Source organism: Symphalangus syndactylus, chromosome 8 (assembly GCF_028878055.3).
Source record: "Symphalangus syndactylus isolate Jambi chromosome 8, NHGRI_mSymSyn1-v2.1_pri, whole genome shotgun sequence".
Classification (NCBI taxonomy): domain Eukaryota; kingdom Metazoa; phylum Chordata; class Mammalia; order Primates; family Hylobatidae; genus Symphalangus; species Symphalangus syndactylus.
Window position 1 is genome coordinate 19,895,645 of NC_072430.2, and position 20,558 is coordinate 19,916,202.

At 45.8% G+C, this 20,558-nt stretch overlaps 2 protein-coding genes across 5 annotated transcripts in view; both read right to left on the reverse strand.

The window, feature by feature from the left end:
* Positions 1-20,558, reverse strand: part of VRK1 (VRK serine/threonine kinase 1) — a 368,204-nt gene that overhangs the window by 4,067 nt on the left and 343,579 nt on the right. For 2 of the 4 annotated variants that reach the window (XR_010122330.1, XR_010122331.1), the window contains one exon: positions 8,575-8,715. The exons of 1 other annotated variant lie outside the window; for it this stretch is intronic. The gene's annotated coding sequence lies outside the window, so the exon portion shown is untranslated. Of the gene's footprint in view, positions 1-5,918; positions 7,343-8,574; positions 8,716-20,558 lie in introns of those variants that run through there. One more of the 4 variants, XR_010122333.1, reaches the window with a different exon arrangement.
* On the reverse strand, positions 8,609-19,823 carry LOC134737418 (uncharacterized). The gene is made up of 5 exons (XM_063645405.1): positions 19,446-19,823; positions 16,594-16,668; positions 16,369-16,486; positions 8,971-9,083; positions 8,609-8,715 (listed from the first exon to the last, which is right to left on the reverse strand). Exons 1-5 carry the CDS (start codon positions 19,666-19,668, stop codon positions 8,609-8,611), a joined length of 636 nt encoding a protein of 211 aa, XP_063501475.1. The 5' UTR covers positions 19,669-19,823.

The window sequence follows — 20,558 nt, forward strand, 5'->3', positions numbered from 1 at the left end:
AGCCCCCTTGTCCTAATCAGTAAAGTCGGTGTCTATTACCTGTCCTAGAGAGCCTCTTACTGGGTTGCCAAGGACCGAGAGAGAAAAACAGACAAAAGAGCTTTTAGAAGTATAAATTATTAGAGAAAACATAAGCCCATATTATTAGCACTAATTATTACTAATATTAATTAATTACTGTTATTTTAGTAATTAATTATTACTAGTGATTTATTACTAATTACTTATTATTAATTGGCTGCTTATTCTGTGCTCAACCCCATCTGACACTGGGGTCAGGGGCAGGGAGCAGAAGGAATAAAATCCCAGGGAGCCCCTCCTGTGTGCCCAGCATGGTGACTTGCCCCTCTCCATTCTTCATAATAGACCTTGTTTTTTGTTTTGTTTTTTTAAGATGGAGTCTCGCTCTCACCAGGCTGGAGTGCAGTGGCGCAATCTCTGCTCACTGCAACATCCGCCTCCCAGGTTCAAGTGATTCTCCTGCCTCAGCCTCTTGAGTAGCTGGGACTACAGGCGCCCACCACCACGCCTGGCTAAGTTTTTTGTATTTTTAGTAGAGACAGGGATTCACCGTGTTAGCCAGGATGGTCTCAATCTCCTGACCTCGTGATCCACCCACCTCAGCCTCCCAAAGTGCTGGGATTACAGGAGTGAGCCACCGCGCCCGGCCGACCTTGTTTTACAGAGAAACTAAAGTCAGTGATGTGGCATGCACTGCCCAAGGTGGCACATCCAGGAAGTAGCAGAAACGGGATTTGAAACTAGGTCCATCTTCTTACTAACTGATGCTTCCCAACTGGGGCACAAGCTGCTTAGGATGTCTTTTCCACTGCCCTTAAGGTGCTCACAGTGACATCAGAAAGTCAACATATGCCTCATTCATTCATTTCTATTATCGATGCATTCATTCAGTGACTCACTCAACAATTGAGCATCTACTCGAGGCAGGCCTCTGTGCTAGGCACTGCGTATGCAGTGTGATACCAAGACAGGGATAACAAGGGATGCAGTTTTTACTAAAGTCACAGTCAGCGGTGGAAACAGGCTGAAAAATTGCAGTCCAGAGGAGAGAAATATCAGTGTAGGCACTCCCCAGTCACATGACACTCAGGCTACATTGAATGGTCTTAGGAGCCACTTCTTCCCGGTTTTATATTTTTCCCCAGGTAATCTCCTTTGAAGCTATGTCCTTAGATAATATCTCTTTAGAGATGACTCCCAATTTTGAATCTCCCACGACTTCAGATCCTTAAATCCAGCTACTTCCTCAACACCATCACTTGGCTGCATAAAAGGAAGCTCAAATTAAATACGAATAAAACAGAAATCCAGATCTTCAAACAATGCAAACAAATAAAATGAAAAAACAAACAAACAAACAAAACTTGTTTAGTCTTTCTCATCTCTGTAAATGGCAGCTCTAAAGACGAAAACCTTGGTGTCATCCTTGATGGATCTCACTCCCTTCCCCATGCTTCACACGCAATCACTCAGCAGAGTCTCTGGCTCTGCCTTGAACATACATTCAGAATTTGACATCCTTGCTATTGCCTCCGTCACCACACTCAGTCACTGGGACCACTGAAGCCACACCCTACATAATGGTCCCGCCTGTCCCTTGCCTCGCAGACTGTTTTCATTTGGCAACCAGCTGATGTCATTTGCCTCCTTACAAACCTACCTTAGCTTCCCAGCTCAGAGTAAACACCAATTCATGACAGCAGCTCCTATGACCAAACGCAGTCTGTCCCTCAACCTCTGACAGCAGCCCCCACCACTCTAGCCTTCTTTCCTCCTGCTCCAGCCACTCTGGCTTCTTGACTGTTCTTGAACACAGCAAGCAATCGCCTGCCTCGGGTCTTTGCACCTGCTGTTCCCTCTGCCTGGAATGACGTGTTCCCTTACTTCCTTTTGAACTCCATTCAACTGTCACCTTATCAGAGAAGCCCCCCCAAAAATAACACCTCCAATCACTCATGCCACATTGGTGGTTCTCCTGTTTGGCTTTATTTTCCTTCACTGTCATATTATACACAGTTACCATAGTGTAAATGCATCCATTGCTTGTTAACAGTCTTCCCATGGGAATGGAACATCCATGAGGGCAGAAAAGTTGTCTGTTTGCTGCTATTTATGCAGTGCCTAGAACAGTGCCTGGCACAGAGTGGGGTATGTGCTCCAAGAGTATGTGCTGAGAGGAAGACGGGAAGGAGGGAGGAAGGTAGGGAAGAAGCAAAAAAGAAAGGAAGGAGGGGAGAAAGAAAAAAGAAGGAAAGGAAGAAACAAAAGAGGGAGTGAGAGAGAGAGGAAAGAAAGGAGAGGGAGGGAGGGAGGGAAGGAGGAAGGAAGGAAGGAAGACACTGGACTTCTTGCTAGCCCACAAGCACACCCTCCTGTCGCCTCCACATCTTGGCCTGTGCTGTTCTCTATGCCTGAAAGCTGCTCTCCCAGCCCTCTCTGCCTGCTGACGTCTTTCTTGTATTGGGAGACAAGCGTCAGCTCCTCTGTGAAGCTCCTCCTGGTCTATCCCAGAGGGGAGTCTCTGCTCCCACCTCTCTCCTCCTGCAGCACTTTGTTTTAGGCACCATCGCAGTCAGGGTCCCAGCAGGAAGCAGAATTTGCCACAGATGGTTCAAATGAAGAAACTTTAATGAAGAGACTCCTAACAGAGGTAAGCAGGGTTAAGAGGACAAAGATGGGATGGCAAGGGCTCAGAGACAGGAAGCAGCAGGGAGTGGTTGTCACCCCTAGGACTGAAGGGACAAGAGCAGGAAACTGGAGGCAACCTGTACAGGAGGAGACACCAGGTAGGACCCGAGTTGTGAAGGATGCAGCTCTTGCAAAAGATGCAAAGATGGAAGGACTGGGAAGAAAAACCTAACCTCCTTTCCCTTCTTGGAAGCCAGCTGGCCAGAGAGCCTGGGCATGAATGGGAGGATACAAGGCCAACATTCAGGCAGCAAAAACAGCATGTGCAAAGGCCCTGTGGCAAGAGAGAGCTTTCAGGGGGTGGGAGGAACTAAAAAGAAACTCAGTGCAGCTGGCCAGCTGAGAGCTGGGGAGGGGACAAATGGGAGAAGAGGTGAAAAAAAGAGGCTGCAGGCAGACCATGTGGGCCTTAAGGATACATGTCCCTACCTCCCGGTTTGCCTGGGGCAGTCCTCAAGGACACCTGTTGTCCCAGGGGAGGCATTAGTAATAAGCTCCACCCCCTAGAGCTCCCTGCCATCCCCCCAACACACACACACGCACACACACACGCACACACACACACTTCACTCTCAAAAATGGTCCTGATTTGAACAGTAACTTACCTGGCCAGCCTTTCCACAGGGTGTATTGAAGAGCTCTGTCTTCAGTGTAAGAGTCGGGATCCCTGAGGGTTGCAGGCAGTGTGCTCATTGCTCGGATTTGCATTTGTAAAGGGTATTCAGGTAACAATAAAGCAAATGAGTTTTAGGGGCCATGGCATCTGGGCTGATAAAGATGCTATGGAAGTCCTCCAGGGAACCTTCGGACCTGCCTTTAAACATTCGTGAGCTTTGGGATAAAATCCAGATGCCTGGGCCAGCCTCCCCATTCCCTGCGATCTGCCCCACTTCCTTCCAGCCCCACCTCCTGCCACCTCTGGCAGCTAGGCACCCATCCTGCTGCATCACAGGTGCTCATCCTGCCTCACAGGCATCACAGGCGCCCATCCTGCTGCACTTCTCATCAATCCCTCATGGCCCCAAATCCTTGCTGTGCCCAGGCCTCTGCACAAGCTGTTCCCACACACTGCACCACTCTCCTCTCCTCTCCTCCCCATTGCAGGCAAGCTCCCATTCTTCAAGCGTGACTCTGCTGATACACGCAGGTATTCTCTTAAAGGATCTCGTCACATCATTCTGTTGATGTGACATCTGTTTCCATCTCTCCCCTATTATACCATGAACTACATGAAGATAGAGGGCTTGCCTTTTCCATGACAATATTTAATGTATTTAGTCCAGTGTCAATAAATTAGTAGAAATGAGGGAAAGAAAAGAAAGGGGGAGGGAGAAAGGAATAATGAGAGGAGAAGAGGAAAGGAGAGAGAGAGAGAGGGAGGGAACGAAGGAGGGAAGGAAGGAAGGGAGGGAGGGAGGGAGGGAGGGAGGGAGGAAGGGAGGAACTGTCAGGTGACTCTAAGATATTTGTGATTCATCTTTGTTTGCAACTTATCTGGAATCTTGAAGTGAACTTCAGAGACCTGTTAACTTCTTCTTACACAATGCTTTCTGTGATACTTTCCCTTTGTTCTAGTTTTTTCCAAATCTCTCAAACTTTTCAACGTCCCACACTTTGAGTTACATCGAAGCCCACTCCACTGCAAAAACTTCAACTTGCAATCTTGTTGTCTCAAACATCCTAAGGTTGTATAATAAGCAAATGTCTTTGTTCTCAGGATGAGAGTATGCATCAAGAATCAAAGAAGCAAGAGGAAAAGGAACGTTCCAGGCTATTACTGTAACAATCCAATTACAATGCCTATCAAACTTAACTTCACAGGTTATAGCTCCTAATTGCCTGACAAAAATTGACACTTCAGTCGCAACAGCATAATATAATCAGAGTCCAAATTAAATTTGATCGTGGGCAGAAAACGATGCTATCATTTGAAGGCATGGAAACAGGAGATCAACTAGCATGATACCAGGGATCAGAAATGAAAATTATTCATTAATGGCAATGCGTTTCTGATAATGGAAATGACACAGTTCAGACGGCTTCGTAAAAACACTATTAATTAAAAAGATGATAGACCTAACAAGCCGTAGAAACCAGAGGACTTTTTTTGGGGTGTGCTTGTTAAGGTGAAGGATGACAATGTGTAAGAACAGAAGTTGATGCACTTTTGTTGGAAGTGTTTCGCTGATGCATTAGCCAAGTTTCCTGGCCATTGCTTTGTGAAGTGACATTCTCCAGAGGGCCATGTTCCAGGACTATAAAAAAAAAAAAAAGAAAAAAAGAGTCTTTGGCCATAATACAGCTCTGCAGTAAGTGCAAATGGTGCTGGCTGTAAAATAGAAGGGCCCAACTCATAAAAGAAAAGGCTCAAGGGAGTTTGGGGTACAGTAAAAGAAAAATAGGCCTGGACGACGCTTGAAAGGGCGTGTGTGCGTGTGTGTGTGAGAGTGTGTGTGAGACTGTGTGTGTGTGTGTGTTTTCCACCTTGCAAGGTCTGTGTGATTTGTCCCAGAGGGTGGCATTAGTGATAAGCTCCACCCCCCACACCTCCCTGCCCTCCCCCCAACACACACACACACACACTTCACTCTCACAAATGGTCCTGATTTGAACAGTAACTTACCTGGCCAGTCTTTCCACAATCCCTAGTTTAGGGGATTGAAATACACAAAGGGACGGGCAAATCTAAGAGCCCATCAGGGTTTGGGTACAGAAATTTAAAGTTCTTTTTTTTTTTTTTTTTTGCTTAAAAAACATCATAAGAAAATAATATCCTTTGAGAATGAGTTACATGTTCATGTTTTGAGCTGTGTACTCATTCAAACAATATTTTTTGAGTGCCTTTGATATATGAAGCCTCGTCCTATGATCGGGGGGAGTTGCACTGAACCAGACAGACACTGTTTCCTTCCTTAGTCTAGCCAAAAAATGGGTGTTGGCCAAGTGCTTAGCCTTGAAGAAGAATTACAGAGAGTGAGACCAGAAGTACTAACTGTGTAGAGGTCAGGAGGGCTTCTCGGAAGAAGTGACATTGAAGGTGAGACCTGAAATGGGAGATTGGTGAATGATAAGGGGATGAGAGTGAGGGAAGAGTCGGAGCTTAGGAAATGACATATTGGCACCTCCAGTTATAACTGTGGGCAAAGCAAAGCTATGAGGCTTCCCAAAATCTTAACAAATACTACTATTGCATTCATCGAAGGAAACGGTTCAACTTAACTTGATGCTGTAATTCGCCTTTAACTGAGTGAAGGGTCTCAGTTATGTGATTCTTGCATTAAAGGCATGAGAAGGACAATGTTTGGGACATTCTTGCATTAAAGGCAGAAGACAAGAGAGGACAATGTTTTCCTCCATCCTGTTAGATTCAGGCACAGCCGTGTGACTGACTGTGTTGATCACACGTGGGCAGGATGGCTGTAGGCCACTTACAAACAGAAGTGTTGAGAGCCATCTCACAGCTCCACTGAGTTCTCTTTTCCTTCCCTCCTAAGGACTGGTGAAGTCCCAGGCTGGGTCCCCTCCCTCAGCCTGAGCCCCATGGTGAAAATGATGCAGCACCCCCTACCAGGGAGGGGTAGCACAGGCAAGAAATGTGTCCTTATCTCGGTCAGCCACTGTGGCTTTGGGGCTCCTGCGAGGGCAGCTCAGCCTAGCCTGTCTTCATCAGTGTAATAGCCAGGCGGGTGTGCAGGGGAGAAGGAGCCAGGGACGAAGGGGTGTCCTTAGCATCTTATCAGAACGCAATGGGTTAAAGAAGCAGCGAAATTGGGGCCTGAAGGAGAAAGGATCTGAATGGGTGCTGCTTCAGAGATGGAGATTCCGGTTCCACCGAAAGAAAAACCTTCCCGTGAGATTGGCACATGGTCTTTGGCAATGGTTTGTGAGGTCACTTGAAACCCTGAGACTCAATGATTTTCTGATTCTGGACAGGAAGACAGATGTCACCAATCCAGGGATCACCAGTGACAAAATATGAAGAACAACCAGTAGCCTGGGTTGTTCTATCCAATTTGTTTCAGTCTGGGCCAACATCATTCAGGGCAAACTCTATTTTGAGCCAAACAAAGTGACCTAAAATGTTGTAAGATATGCAAACTGCAATCCCAGCATTTCCACCTTCTATTCTTCCCCTCTCCTCTCTCTCCTTTCATCCCTCTCTCCTCCCTCTCTCAATCTTTAAAGAACAAGGAGGCTGGCGAAAGATGCAAACCTTATGCGGGGAAGGATATTTGACTGCCATGCAGATTTTTCACAGTTCTGGACCCAGGGTAGCCCTGCAGCAGAACCAGATTCTCTCAACTCAGAGCTCCACACCGCTGGCAGCTGAGTGTCTGGGCCCTTATTAACAGATTCCTAGTGAGTGGGATGGAGGCTGGGATCTACCCCGGGCCTGGGCTCATCCAAGTGCCCAACAGTGAGGCTCATGGCTGTGTCGATGGGGTCTGACCGGTGGGCAGGCCTGTGGCAGGAAATTGATCGTCCGTGTTCTGTGAATGGCCTCCACTCCACAGCTGTGTGCAGGGTGCCTCCTGCTGAAACTCACTCGCAAGGTGAAAGAGGTTGGCAGCCTCATGCCAGAGAGAGCTTCTGCAGGCAGCAAATCCCCTTGGTCCACGCTCCCCAGAACATTCTACAAAAACAGAAGCAGTACCGGAGATGGGGGTGGACCTCAGACCAGATCATGCGACCTCATGAGGTCCTTGTGAGAAACATATTATCCCCGTTTCACAGATGAAGACACTGACTCGCGGATGAGTCATGGAATTGGTCCAAAGTCATCCAGTTAATAAGAGGTGGAGCCAGGATTCAAAACCAGGCGTGTTCTTCGGAGCTGACGCCTGCCCCATGAGGGATGAGAGGCCAGGCCAATATTGCTGTCATCTCTCCCCTCTATCCTCCCTCTCTCTCTTGGACTTGTGCTCACCCCTCTTGCTACACAAATCCGCCCGCTTCTCATCTCTGCTTCTCTCCGCAGACTGGCTTCCTCTGCTGGGCTCTCGGTCCCTGCACCCCTGTGACCTCAGCTGACATCTGGCTCTGGCTGATTGTGGTCCAACCCTGGCCCAGACACATCCATGAAGCTGCAAATGTCTCCCAACAACCAACGGAGTCAGTATTTCCATGTCATAACCCTAAAATGCCCAGCAGACAGTATCTGGCTGGCCGAAGGGAATGAGGCCACCTGGTAACCGAGAGAGCTGCACAGGCCCATTCCTGTGGCAGGCCTCTGGATGGGAGTGGATACTTCTAGAAGCCTAGGAATAAGGAGGTGGTTTCTTACAGCTCCATTACACATCCAAGCACTGGATCTGACAGCTCCAAGCCTCTGGGGCTCTTTGACTCATTTTGCTCCTCTTGAGCCACCATGTGCTCTTTCACTCATTCAGTAAATATTTGCTGAGCACCTGCTAAGGGCCAGGCTATGCTCGGTGCTGGGGGTACAGTGGTAAACAACGCAGGCACGGTCCTTCCCTGTATGGAGCTTCTGTTCCTAGTGGGCAGACAGACCCTAAACCAATACATAAATGACAATGAGAGGTCACTTCAGTGGGACCTTTTCTCTGAATGAGATAAACAGAGGATGCGTGGGAGAGTAACTGAGGGTGTGGGGGAGGGAAATTGGGCAGTGGCCTCCTGCAGAAAAGATGTCCTACAGGAGTTAGAATCAGAACTGAGACCTGTGCTTGGGGACCTAGAGGCCACCAGGACAAAAGGGTAGAAAGGAAAGACCTGGCTGTGCTTGAGAAATGAAGAGGCTTCCAGCTGGGCTGGGGTGGATGCCTGGGGAGAGAGGCCTTCCTATACCTGACACCCAAAGGAGTTTTCTCTCCAAGCCCAGGATTCCACAGCTCAACAACCTACTTGAATTCTTCAATGCATTTGTCACGATGTGCAATTATGTTCCAGTTTGCCTCTTTTTTAGTGTCTGTTTCCCCCATGAAGTTCTTCTAAGTGCCACGAAGCCAGGGATCTTCTCCATTTTCTCTCCATAATACCCTCTGCCTAGAAAGACACACAGAATGGATGAGAAAATGAATGAGAGAGAGAAGCGCAAGCCATTGGAAAAGGATCTTGTCTAGGGATGGGTTGGAGCCCAGGCTGAAACAAACATTCCCCACGCAGGCTCAGGGGTGCTGGGCAGCAGCTGGGCCCACAGTGGTCTCTTTCCTTCCTTCCTTTGTTGTGCATTATCCAGAAATAAAGCAGTGTTGATATGGTGCTTTCAGATGGCAGTGATCATGGGAAACGGCCTCTCACTATCCTGCCTGCCCATTGTTTGTTCCAGGTAGAAGTACTCATCCAAAAACACACCCAGCACATGCTCACAAAGAAAAGGATGGTTCCCCTGGCTGTCCTTGCAAGGGTAGACACTGGAAATCAACAACTGGCAAGTTCTGAAAAGAGCTTAATGGTCCCCCAGCAGCCTGTGCTCCTGCCGTGCTGGAATCGAAGCATCTATTCTCCTCTTATATGCAGTGGTATCTGGAAGGCTTTGACTTGTTTTCCATTGTAGGAATTGCACTTGTTGGCCCCAGATGCTGGGAAAATAGCAACACCTGTGTTAAAATGGCAAGGAGCTCTTGACAGCAAAAGCTTCACCTTTGTGATTAAAAAAAAACAAAAATTTAAGGTTATGTACCCAAATCATGTGCTCCAGAGAGTATAACATCAAGAGGCTCAGTGCAAGCTACTAAAATAATGGGGAAAAGAATGAGGAGATGACTTACTTCTCCCTATAACTAAAATAAAATTAAAAATGGATTAAAGAGTTAAATACTCAAATGAAAAATAGAAAAGCATTAGTAAATATTTCTCTAACTAGAGGTGAGAAAAATCTTATTAGCCATAGTAGCCACAAAACCTAGGAAGAAACCGTAAGAGAAAATACTGATATAATCTACACAGAAAAGATAAGATCCTGGCTGTAAAATATAATAAGATTAAAGAGTAAGCCTCAAACCAGGACAAAATATATTTGACATGGATATAAATAGTAACTTTAACATGAAGGAATCTTTTACAAATAAAGAAGATGATGCCCCCCAACCACAGAAAAATGAGCAAATAATATGAACAGGCAATTTACAAAAAGAGAAATCTAAATGACCAGAGATCTTTTAGAAAAAAATCTACATAACAAGTAATCAAAGAAATAAAAATTAACAAAATAATCAGATACAATATTTTAGCTATTTAAATTGGTAATGTTTTTTTTAAATCTTTTTTTTTTAAGAGATTGGGGGCGGTCTCACTCACCCAGGCTGGAGTGCAGTGGCACAATCACCATTCACTTCAGCCTGAAACTCCCGGGCTTAAGCGATCCTCCCACCTCAGCCTCTTGAGTAGCTGAGATCACAGGAGTAAGCCATCATACCAGGCTAATTTATGTATGTATGTCTGTCTGTATGTATGTATGTATGAATGTATGTATATATGTACGTATTTATTTATTTAGTAGAGACAGAGTCTTGCTTTGTTGCCTAGGCTGGTCTCAAACTTCTGGCCTCAAGCAGTCCTCCCACCTCAACCTCCCAAAGTGCTGAGATTACAGGTGTGAGCCATTACACCCAGCTGGCCATAATTTTTTTAAAGTAATAATACTCCATGTTGATATCATGAGGTGGAATAGACAATTACATGTACTGCTAGGAGAGAGTGTAATAGCCACATCATTGAGGAGGCCAATTTTCATTGAAACCCTAATTTTTAAGCCCACACCTGTGGTAGACAGAATAACAGCCTCTCAAAGATGCTCACATTCTAATCTCCAGAAGCTGTAAGTTAAATTATATTCAAAAGGCAATCAAAGCAGCAGATGAAATTAACTTTGCTAATCAGCTGACCTTAAAATAAGAAGATTAGCCTGGATTGACCGGGTGGGCCCAATATAATCCCAAGGGTTCTTAAAAGTGGAAGGGGGAGGCGGAAGGGTACTATCAGAATGATGGGATGTGGGAAGGACTGGCCCAGCCGTGGCTGACTTTGAAGATGGAGGAAGAGGCTGTGAGCCTAGGAATTGCAGGCAGCCTCTAGAAGCTGAAAAAGGAAGGAAACAGAGTCTCCCCTAGAACCTACAAAACGAACGCAGCCTGCCACACCTTGATTTTAGCCCAGTGAGACCTATTTTAGACATTGGACCTCCTGAATTGTAACATAATAAATTGATGTCGTTTTAAGCCACTAAATTTTCTATTGCATGGCAGCCACAGAAAACTAATACAGTACCCTTCCCCTAACAAAAAAAATAGGATCTCTAGTTATTTCTTCTATTAGAAATGTTCTAAAATGTGATGAAAAATCACTGTGATTTTTAATCATAATGGGATGTGGGAAGGACTCAATCATAATCATAACCATTATTATAATCATAATCATAAAATCATAATGATTTTAATGGCTGCATAGTATTCTGTGTTGTGGGTATATGTAATTTCTTTTCATGGGAAGATTTCTGACATATCAGTTTAAAGGCAAGTTACAAGACAATATATACAGTAGCCTACAATCTTTGAAAAACTACACGTCTTTAACATATGTATGCCAAGATATTTGCCATGCTCATTGGGTGGTAGGACTAAAAATAACTTTATTTTTCTTTTTGTGATTATATTTTTCAAGTATCCAGCATAAAGCCTGTATGAGCTAAGCAATTTTGAAAAGTATTATAAAAGTATATTATAGCACATTCATATGATGAAATAACATGCCACCATTTAAAAAAATAAGCAGCCAGGCGCGGTGGCTCATGCCTGTAATCCTAGCACTTTGGGAGGCCGAGGCGGTCAGATCACAAGGTCAGGAGATCAAGACTATTCTGGCTAACACGATGAAACCCCGTCTCTACTAAAAATACAAAAAATTAGCGGGGTGTGGTGGCAGGCGCTTGTAGTCCCAGCTACTCAGGAGGCTGAGGCAGGAGAATGGCATGAACCCGGGAGGTGGAGCTTTCAGTGAGCCGAGATCTTGCCACTGCACTCCAGCCTGGGCGACAGAGCGAGACTCCGTCTCAAAGAAAAATAAATAAATAATCAATTGTAGAAGGATCTTTCATGGCACTGGAAACTATTAATGACATATTACTAATTGAGAATGTTTCCATGATGGTAAATATATCATGATCCATATTGAGTTTAAAAGAAAAATACCCATATACACAGAAAAAAGATTGACTGGAAATACACCAAAATATTACCGGTGATGGGACTATGAGAGGTTTTGATTGTCTGTATAGGTTTTCTGTAATTGGAAGCACATGGGTAATTTTTGTTGCTGCCAATGTTTTCAGAAAGCACTTGGCACTGGTCTCCTGGACAGAGGTCCCGAGTGGCCACCTGGTAGTCACAGCTACAAGCTCAGGGGAGCCCTTCCTGCCTCCCTGGTGGACACATTCCACCCTTGGGGATGGCATGCACCAGCCCAGCAGAGGCCAAGGGCCTGGCACAGAGGACACAAATTCTGATTGTGAGAGTCTGCTTTTCACGTAAGGTGCCTTCTGTGGACCATTTTTCCTAATGCTTTCCTTCCTCAAATGCCTGGCACCCCTCAACTGTGAGCTCACATGGATGAGCAGTGCAGCCAAAAATATTCTGGAAGCTCCATTCCAGGGCAGCCCGACTGGGCAAACTCCTCTCAGAAGCCCCAACATCAACACCTTCTGTTCTCTTTGGGATCGATCAGCTGCCCCAGAGAAGAATCCTCCCAACTCCCAGAGGGAGGGAGTCCTGGAGCCCAGTAGGAGGACCAGGCTGGGGCTCTAGTGTTTCCTATGCAAAATTTCACTTCCTTCCTCTTTTCCATCCAGTGCCCCCTCTGCCCCTCTATCTATGGATGCTCAGCTCTGGTTTTTCTCTGAGATGGCATAGAGGATCTCCCTGCCTCCGAAGTCATTCTTAAGTCATCCTTGAACAGACACATATTTTCAGTTGCATCATCACCATCCAGAGGCAGCACCCCTGTTTCCTGGGGCCTTCAGAGCCTGCAGCACCGATGGGCAGCTCTGGATGTCCCCACTCTCACCCAAGGCTCCCTTAGGGTACGCATCCTTGGGTTTGCAGAAAGCATCACCCTCCCTGTCTGCTCTCTACCTTACACAGGCTGTTGCTCTTCTCACCCCACCTCTTACGTGCCCTTATGGTGTTACATATGCCCACATCTCCACAGACCGTTTTTGGGTGGATTAGAGGAAGGTGATAAGCATGAAATGTGCATGTTCAATCCAGTCTCCTTAACCACAAGTCCAAGTTCTGAATGGATACTGACTTTATTAAACTTCGCATCAGTGACACGGAGTGTGTAGGAATTATTACTATTCTCTCCATTTACCATTGAGAAAAGTGGAATCACAGGAGAGTTGTGTAATTTACTAATTTCTCAGCTGGGGGATTCTGGGCTGAAGTCATACAGAATTCTAGGAGAAAGGTTTTGTGCATTGCTTGGAAGTATGCAGAGAGGAGAACATGGGTGGAGAGAAGATGTCAGACCAGGGACCGGCCCATGCAAGGTATGTGAGCAGGGTGGCCGAGCTGGGAACCACGGGAAGACCGCAGTGCTCAATTCTAGATTTTACGAAAGGGCTAACCATGCCTACTTCTGTGCACCAGGAGGAATTTGACTTACAAGACACATGGGATGTTTCCACGTCCACTTTGCTCCTGCATTAAGGCTGCCATCCTCACCCCTCCTGGTACTGGGGTTTGAGCTTGGGGAGCTGACTTTCTGAATGGGCCGTACCTCTCCAGCCCCAGCCTGAGCCCAGGCTGGGCTCCAGGAAATCTCTTTCAGCAGAGAAGACCAATGGGGAAGTGACCAGTGGCTGAGCTGAGAGAAGGTCACACATGTGGGACACTCCGTGGGAGGGAGACTCTGCAACCCCATCTTCCGGACAATCCCATGGAAATCTCAAGCCCATGTAACCCTGATCATCGGGCCATGCTTGGGGGAGATCAGATAAAGGGCCGCTTGTGGGTTCCCAGGATGCAGGACAGTGTCTTCCTAATTGAGTGACAGGTCCAGCAGGCCAGGCTGAGCTGAGATGGGCCTCGTGCTCATTCCCATCTCCCAGAGCAGCAGAGGCCATCTGATCCCTGGGGGTCTAGGTGATAGTCAAGCACCAAGGGGATTTGGCAGTCCCAGTGCAAACACCAGGAGATGCCAACATTACTCAGCAAGAGCTACCTTTCAGGCCGGTCTGGAGATTGGCCAAGTAACCAGGGGCAACTAGGGACTCCACCCCAGGTTTGAACTTTTCCAGAGGTTTGGTTTGCAAGTCAGAGGTGGAAATCCATGTGGGAATGCAGGCTGGTCCCTCCTCCCATACTCAGCCCAATCCATTGTCACCTAGGCAGGTGGCTATAAGCCTCTTTCCACCACCTTCCTAGCACCCTCTGCTCTGAGCTGAGAAGAACTACGGAGGCAGAGGTTCTGGGGCAGGCCCGGTCCTGCTGGTAGGATCTAGCCAGAAGCTGGGTTCACAGTGTTCCTTATGTCAAGCAGCAGTGGCAAAAGTTGCACTCACAGGTGTCAACTGCGAAGCCAGGCTTCGCCTCACCTGGGCTTAAGGAATGTTCTGGAAAGTGATGTGGGTGGTCTTCAAAGTGAACCCCTACTCCAGTGTTACCAAGCTTAGAGGCCATGTTACTTTCCTACTGTCTCATCTTAGCACTTCATGGGGACTCCAATAAGCAGGACTGAAGGTTCTAAACCTCCAAAACCCCTGTCAAAGCTGCAGCATTGCAAGTCAGCTCTCATGCCCAGCAGCCAAGCCTGTCTGCCTTTTGCACACAGCATCCTTGATGCAGAGTGTGAACACCCACATGGGATATGGCCTCGATCTAGGGCACATACGCTCACATGCTGTGCCTTCGGGGGAAAGACAGAGCTGAAGACGCCCATATTTTTTAAATTTACATTTCCATTGTTTAATCTTCAATTCTGATCTGAGTTGAGAAATTCTAAATCAATTAGGATTGCCTTCTTTTCATTCCTAAAAATAGATTCTGTTTCAAAGATCAAATAGAGAACTTGAGGAGAGAAATATTTTGGATTTTCAGAGTACTCATCTTAACTTCCACAGGCTGCTTTATAAAAGTACTTGATTAAAGGAACAGAAAAAAGAATAAAACAATGTAGGATTTTGGTGCATTAGAGAGTGCACTGCAGCATCAGCTTAGGATATTCTGCCAGTTTAAAAAGTATTCATACTCCCCCTTTCTCTGCTTGGCAAACTCCTATTCATCCCTTCATACCCTAACTCAAATGCCCTATCATCTGTGGAATATTTTCTGACCACACTGTCCGTTTTCATCTCTAGAAACAATTAATGCTTTTTATGTGATGCAACCACACAGCTCTTAGTATGTAATCTCTTTGTAGTTTGTATTTTAATCTGCTATGTATAAAAATTCACATCTGTAAAATGCCTGTCTTCCAAACTCACAAAGGCAGAGACTAAGCCTTATAAGGTTCACAGTGATTGTAAAAAAGTGTTGAAAATTCACATGCCACCCCTGCAAAGGCTTCCCAGACTCCCCGGGCAGCAGGAAAATCTACAGACAAGTGATTTAGACTTCTCCCCTCACCACCCACGGCCCACCATGGGTAGTGCGCAGTGGATCTCACTCCTTCCCTTAGGTTATGTAAAAGTCAAAAACGAATTAAAATCCTTCTCTGTAGTCCTCTCATAAGATGTATGAAGAAGGCTATCTGCATTCTTTCCTTCTAGCAAATGAGCTTTAAGAATCAGTTGTGGCCGGGTGCAGTGGCTTACGCCTGTAATCCCAACACTTTGGGAGGTGGAGGTGGGCAGATCACTTGAGGTCAGGAGTTCAAAACCAGCCTGCCCAACATGGTGAAACCCCGTCTCTAATGAAAATACAAAAATTAGCCAGACATGGTGGCACATACCTATAATCCCAGCTACTCGGGAGGCTGAGGCGGGAGAATTGCTTGAACCCAGGGGGCAGAGGTTGCAGTGAGCGGAGATTGCACCACTGCACTCCAGCCTCGGTGACAGAATGAGACTCCATCTCAAAAAAAAAGAATCAGTTGTATCTTGTGCAGACCATTGTGTGGCATATACCTCAACTGTGGTCAGGTCAACCCTGCACTGACCCCAGGCAGGGAGCCCCAACCTCAGGGTCCTGGGATAGGTGGGACTGCAGGCTCTGGAGCCAGAATGCTGGGGTCCAAATTCTAACTCTACTACTTCTAAGCTGTGGGACCTCAGGTAAGTGACTTGATGTCTTGAAGCCTCAATTTTCTTATCTGTGAAATGGGCACAATTAATATTAGCAAATTTAGAGAATTATGATAAGAAAGAACTGAAATCAAGTGTAAAGTGTTTAGAACACAGTAGCTGAATCATAATGACAGCTTAATAATGCTAGTTATTTTTTTTCTGTTATGAAAAGTATCAGCATAAATCCTATTCCCTCTCTTCCCTGAGCACTTAGAGAAAAGAGAAGTTCCCGAGAAGGTAGTGGTGTTTTTCCAGGCTCTCTGCTGTCCAGACTCTCTGCTGTTTCTTTCTTATCGCTGTGTTCGGTGGGAGAGACTGTCAGCCAGTTGGCCCTGATTAAGGAGAAGGAGAGAGGAATGCCCCCCGCCCCCCCACACACACACACGTACACACACACCACCATCACCTGTGTTACTCACATGACTTCCCTCTCTCCCTTCTCTTTAGGGCTAGAAGGGGGCTGCAGTGTAGAGACAGCATAGGTAAGAGACACAGTACTTTGGAATGGTGAGTCATGCATTCTTAAATACATAAGGCCTGGGCGGAATGAAAAAGAATTTAGGACTAAGAGAAAGGAAGTCTCTCTCCAAGAAAGGCTCAGCTGGCGCAGCCCACCCCTGGCATCTTGGTGGCCATGACCCTACCTGGCTCCAGCCCATGGCTGCCTGCAGGTCGGTGCTCCTCCATCTCTGAATGCCCAGGTCTTGCCAGCCCACTGCCTAGAACACCATGGGAGAGTAATTGTTGAATATCTGAAGGTAACTAGACTTCAACAAGCTCATTTGGGGCCATGTTTAACCTAAAGGCAAGACTGGTAAGAGATTGATAACAGATCACTGGCAACTGAAGTTTAAAATCCAATTTTAAAGTTTAGTTAGATGAAGGGATACAGACACTGAATCACCTTTAAATAGAATAGGAGAGAGAAGTAATATAAAATAGCATTTTTAGATATTTTCCCATTTTAAAATGAGAAATCATTTGAGGGAATCATAATATTAATAAAACCAGCAATAATAATAGAAATAAAGTTTTACTAAACAATTGCTTTATTGTATAATAGCTGTTATTGAATGTTTATTAAAAAGTAACTTTTACTGAAGGTGATAATGTGTTGAGGGCCTCATTAAATCTTTACAACAACCCTGTAAAGGAGATACTGTTGTCCCCATTTTACAGATGGCCAGGTTGACGTTTACAAAGACTAAGCAACTCGGCTGGGCGCGGTGGCTCACTCCTGTAATCCCAGCACTTTGGGAGGCCGAGGTGGGTGGATCACAAGGTCAGGAGATCGAGACCATCCTGGCTAACAAGGTGAAACTTCGTCTCTACTAAAAATACAAAAACTTAGCCGGGCGTGGTGGCGGGTGCCTGTAGTCCCAGCTACTCGGGAGGCTGAGGCAGGAGAATGGCATGAACCTGGGAGGCGGAGCTTGCAGTGAGCTGAGATTGCACCACTGCACTCCAAACTGAGTGACAGAGTGAGATTCTATCTCAAAAAAAAAAAAGAAAAAAAAGGAAGACTAAGCAACTCATTCACAGAGCTCATGGGTGGCTCATGGAGGCAGTACAGTCTGACTGTAGATGCTATAGAAAATAGATACCTGAACTAATATAATTCTGCAAGTGGGTATGGACTTCCTATTATGTGCTCAACTTCTCCTGTAGGAACACTGGAGTAGAAATGTGGTTCTCCCTTCTGAGAGTTTATAACCTAGTTCTGATGCCAGAACCCATGCATTCAATTATTCAGCAGCCAAATGAGAATTAAGTTTGAAATGCAAGAAAAAAGAAATGAAAAAGTACGGCTATGGTTTTCTTATCTGCCACAGATATTGTATTGTCTTGACCCCTTCTATGTTGACATCTAACCATTTCAGCTCTAGAGCTACTTCCATGGTAACATGCAGTGTGGCCTTGGCCAAGCCCCATCACTGCTGAACCTCAGGCTTCTTAGCTATAATTCACTCTCCAAGCTTTCATTAAGGGTGCAGAGTTTACAAAGTCCTTTGCCATCACACACGGAGGCTTCAACAATGAGTGGGACCAGGCTAACCACGTTCTTGCCTTGAAGATGTTTCCGATTTGCAGATTGAAAGGGTTAAACCAGCATGAAGCACAGAATGTGTAGGGGGTATAATTGTTGCTGGCTGTTGTTTTTAGTGAAGAAGTGGTAACATTATCAGAATTCCAATGGAAGACCCCTGAGAGACGCCTAGAGATGCCTGCAGTGCCGGTGGTCATGAGGATGATTGTGTCAACGTTTGGCAGGGGCATCTTTGTTTTGAAGATTTCACGGTGCTAAAGAAGTTAATGTGTAAATTAAAATCAATTATCTTCAGATAATTGCCTCTGCCTCCATCTTTCTCATTCTTATTCTCCTCTTTATTCCCTCAGCCTTGAAGGCCTACAGCTTGGAACGATGGCATATGAGATTGAAAGTAAAGTGGCGTGCTCCTCAGACCACAATGAGGGGCTAAATCATGTGCTCGGATCAATCAAGAGACATGAGGCCTTAGTCCCTGATTCTCATGCCACTACTACCCTTTCTCAACATCATTCCTTTGAGTTCTTTTTCCTAGAGAGGGACCTAAAATCTTTTTTTGACAGACCCCACCCAACTATCAATGGAAGTTATCCTGGGTAAGAGTACAGCTCTTGTGCTAAGGACTTTATGGGCACTTCCCAGCTGTGTGACCTTGAGTTAGTCACTTTCCCTCTCTGAGACTTAGGTTTTTCATCTATAAAATTGGGTAATATTAAGCTACCTCAAAAGGGGCTGTTATGAGGATTGAATTAGAAAACAGCCCCTGTTACATGACTATGAAGGAAAGCTATTGATACCATTGTGCTTTAGGCTACACTGGTTCTTAAAAAACTTGTAACCCAAATATAACCAGGCCAGAGGTCCAGTCTCTGTGTAGAGTAGCTTTTGAATAAACAATAAGTTGGCAGCCAAAAGTAATTCTTAAAATCTTTTCTGAAACATCCTATAGACCATTGAAGGAGGTGTAATTCACATTCTATAGCAAAATATTTTAAAAGCATCGTTCCCTATTTACTCCCCTCTCAACCTTCAAGCTGTCCCATAGCTTCCCCTTAAGACTTTCTCCTTCTCTCCTATTTCCACTTAAGGCACCATGCAGCCTATGGTCTCTTTGTTTTGCCTGTCCCCTGACTTCCTGCTCTACCTTTCTTCCTTCTGGTAATCCATTCCCATTCCTGAATACAGTGCCTTACCTAGGCCATTAGGGGTCCTTCCAATTCTGCAGTTCTTTCTACTCATGATACTGCCCAACAGACAGAAGGTCTGAGACCATGCAGGAAGATTGTGAGTCCTACTGAGAAGGTCAGGTGTGTGCACAGGCTGCAAATACTGCTACAATACTTAGATCCACTAAATTACACATAAATAATTTGAATTGCTTTTAGAGCGATGTGCAAAACAGAGGACACTCTTTGTTGCCAGCAAGGGCTTCAAGTTTTGAATGCTTACCTAGCTTCTTACCTGGAGAACTGTCCTGGACCACACACCCTTTTGGCCCACCTGGCATCAGGTTAGAAAGAGGCCAGCAAATCCCACGAAAGGCCTTCTGAGCCTTGAAGTCTCCACTGGGAGAGAGGAAAGAGGAAAAATCCTTCTCCACCAAAGCCAACTGTCTACTCCTTTCCCATGGCCTTGCCCTGTTTGGCCTTCTGATGAAGGTGGCACCTCTCATTCTACGGCCACGGGTGCCAAGAGCTCAAGAGATAAGAGAACGTTTACTCAAAGGAGAAAACTACCTTCTGCTCATTGCTCTACTTGCACTGAAAGTTCCATTCCCTGCTAGAATGTCCTCGTTAGATGTTTTCAAGGCCTTTGTTTTGTCCTCGACTTCAGGGTGAATGGAAGAGAAATGTTGAAGAAAAGGTATGTAGATCAAAGTCCAACCCCGCCTCCTGTGGACATTTGCTAGACAGAGTTCTTGGTATCTGGAATGGGCACAGCATCCACCGCAACCTCTGAACCTTAACTCAAGAGCCAAGAGCATCACCTCATTTGGATCTGAGCAGAATCCCATCAGCAGTTCCCTCCGAGGAAGGCCCATCACTTAGCAAGCCGCTCCCAGGGTCTTCGGTCCCCATTAGTATTTAATGTTATTCTTATGGTAAGCGATAGCTGGGTTCAGCTCTTTTGGAATGGGTCTGGGTTTAGTTTGCCCATGGAAAAGGATGCATTAGTGAGATTAAATGGGGCTTGTCATGCCAGCACATGTCACTGGAGCTGCTACAGACAATAACGACAGCAGGAAATGATCTTTCGCAAATGATGAATTCGTGTCTAGATTTGACTGTGCTTTTTTGTAAAGGTGTGTGGGGGGTCACAGCTTCACACAGTCCGAACGGGTTTCCCGACAGGCTGCCAGCTCTAGAGTCTTGCAGTAGATCGGGTGAATGTGCTTGGTTAAATGCAAGCTAATGTTTGTGCCTTTGATGGAGATGGAAGCACCACCAGGAAGACAAAAAGAAAGTAAAAATTAACAGCGGGAGGAGAATGGGGAAAACTACCTGTTGTATTCCAGGCACTGAATTATACTGCTCAATTAATTTCTCTGGCTCCATCTAAATG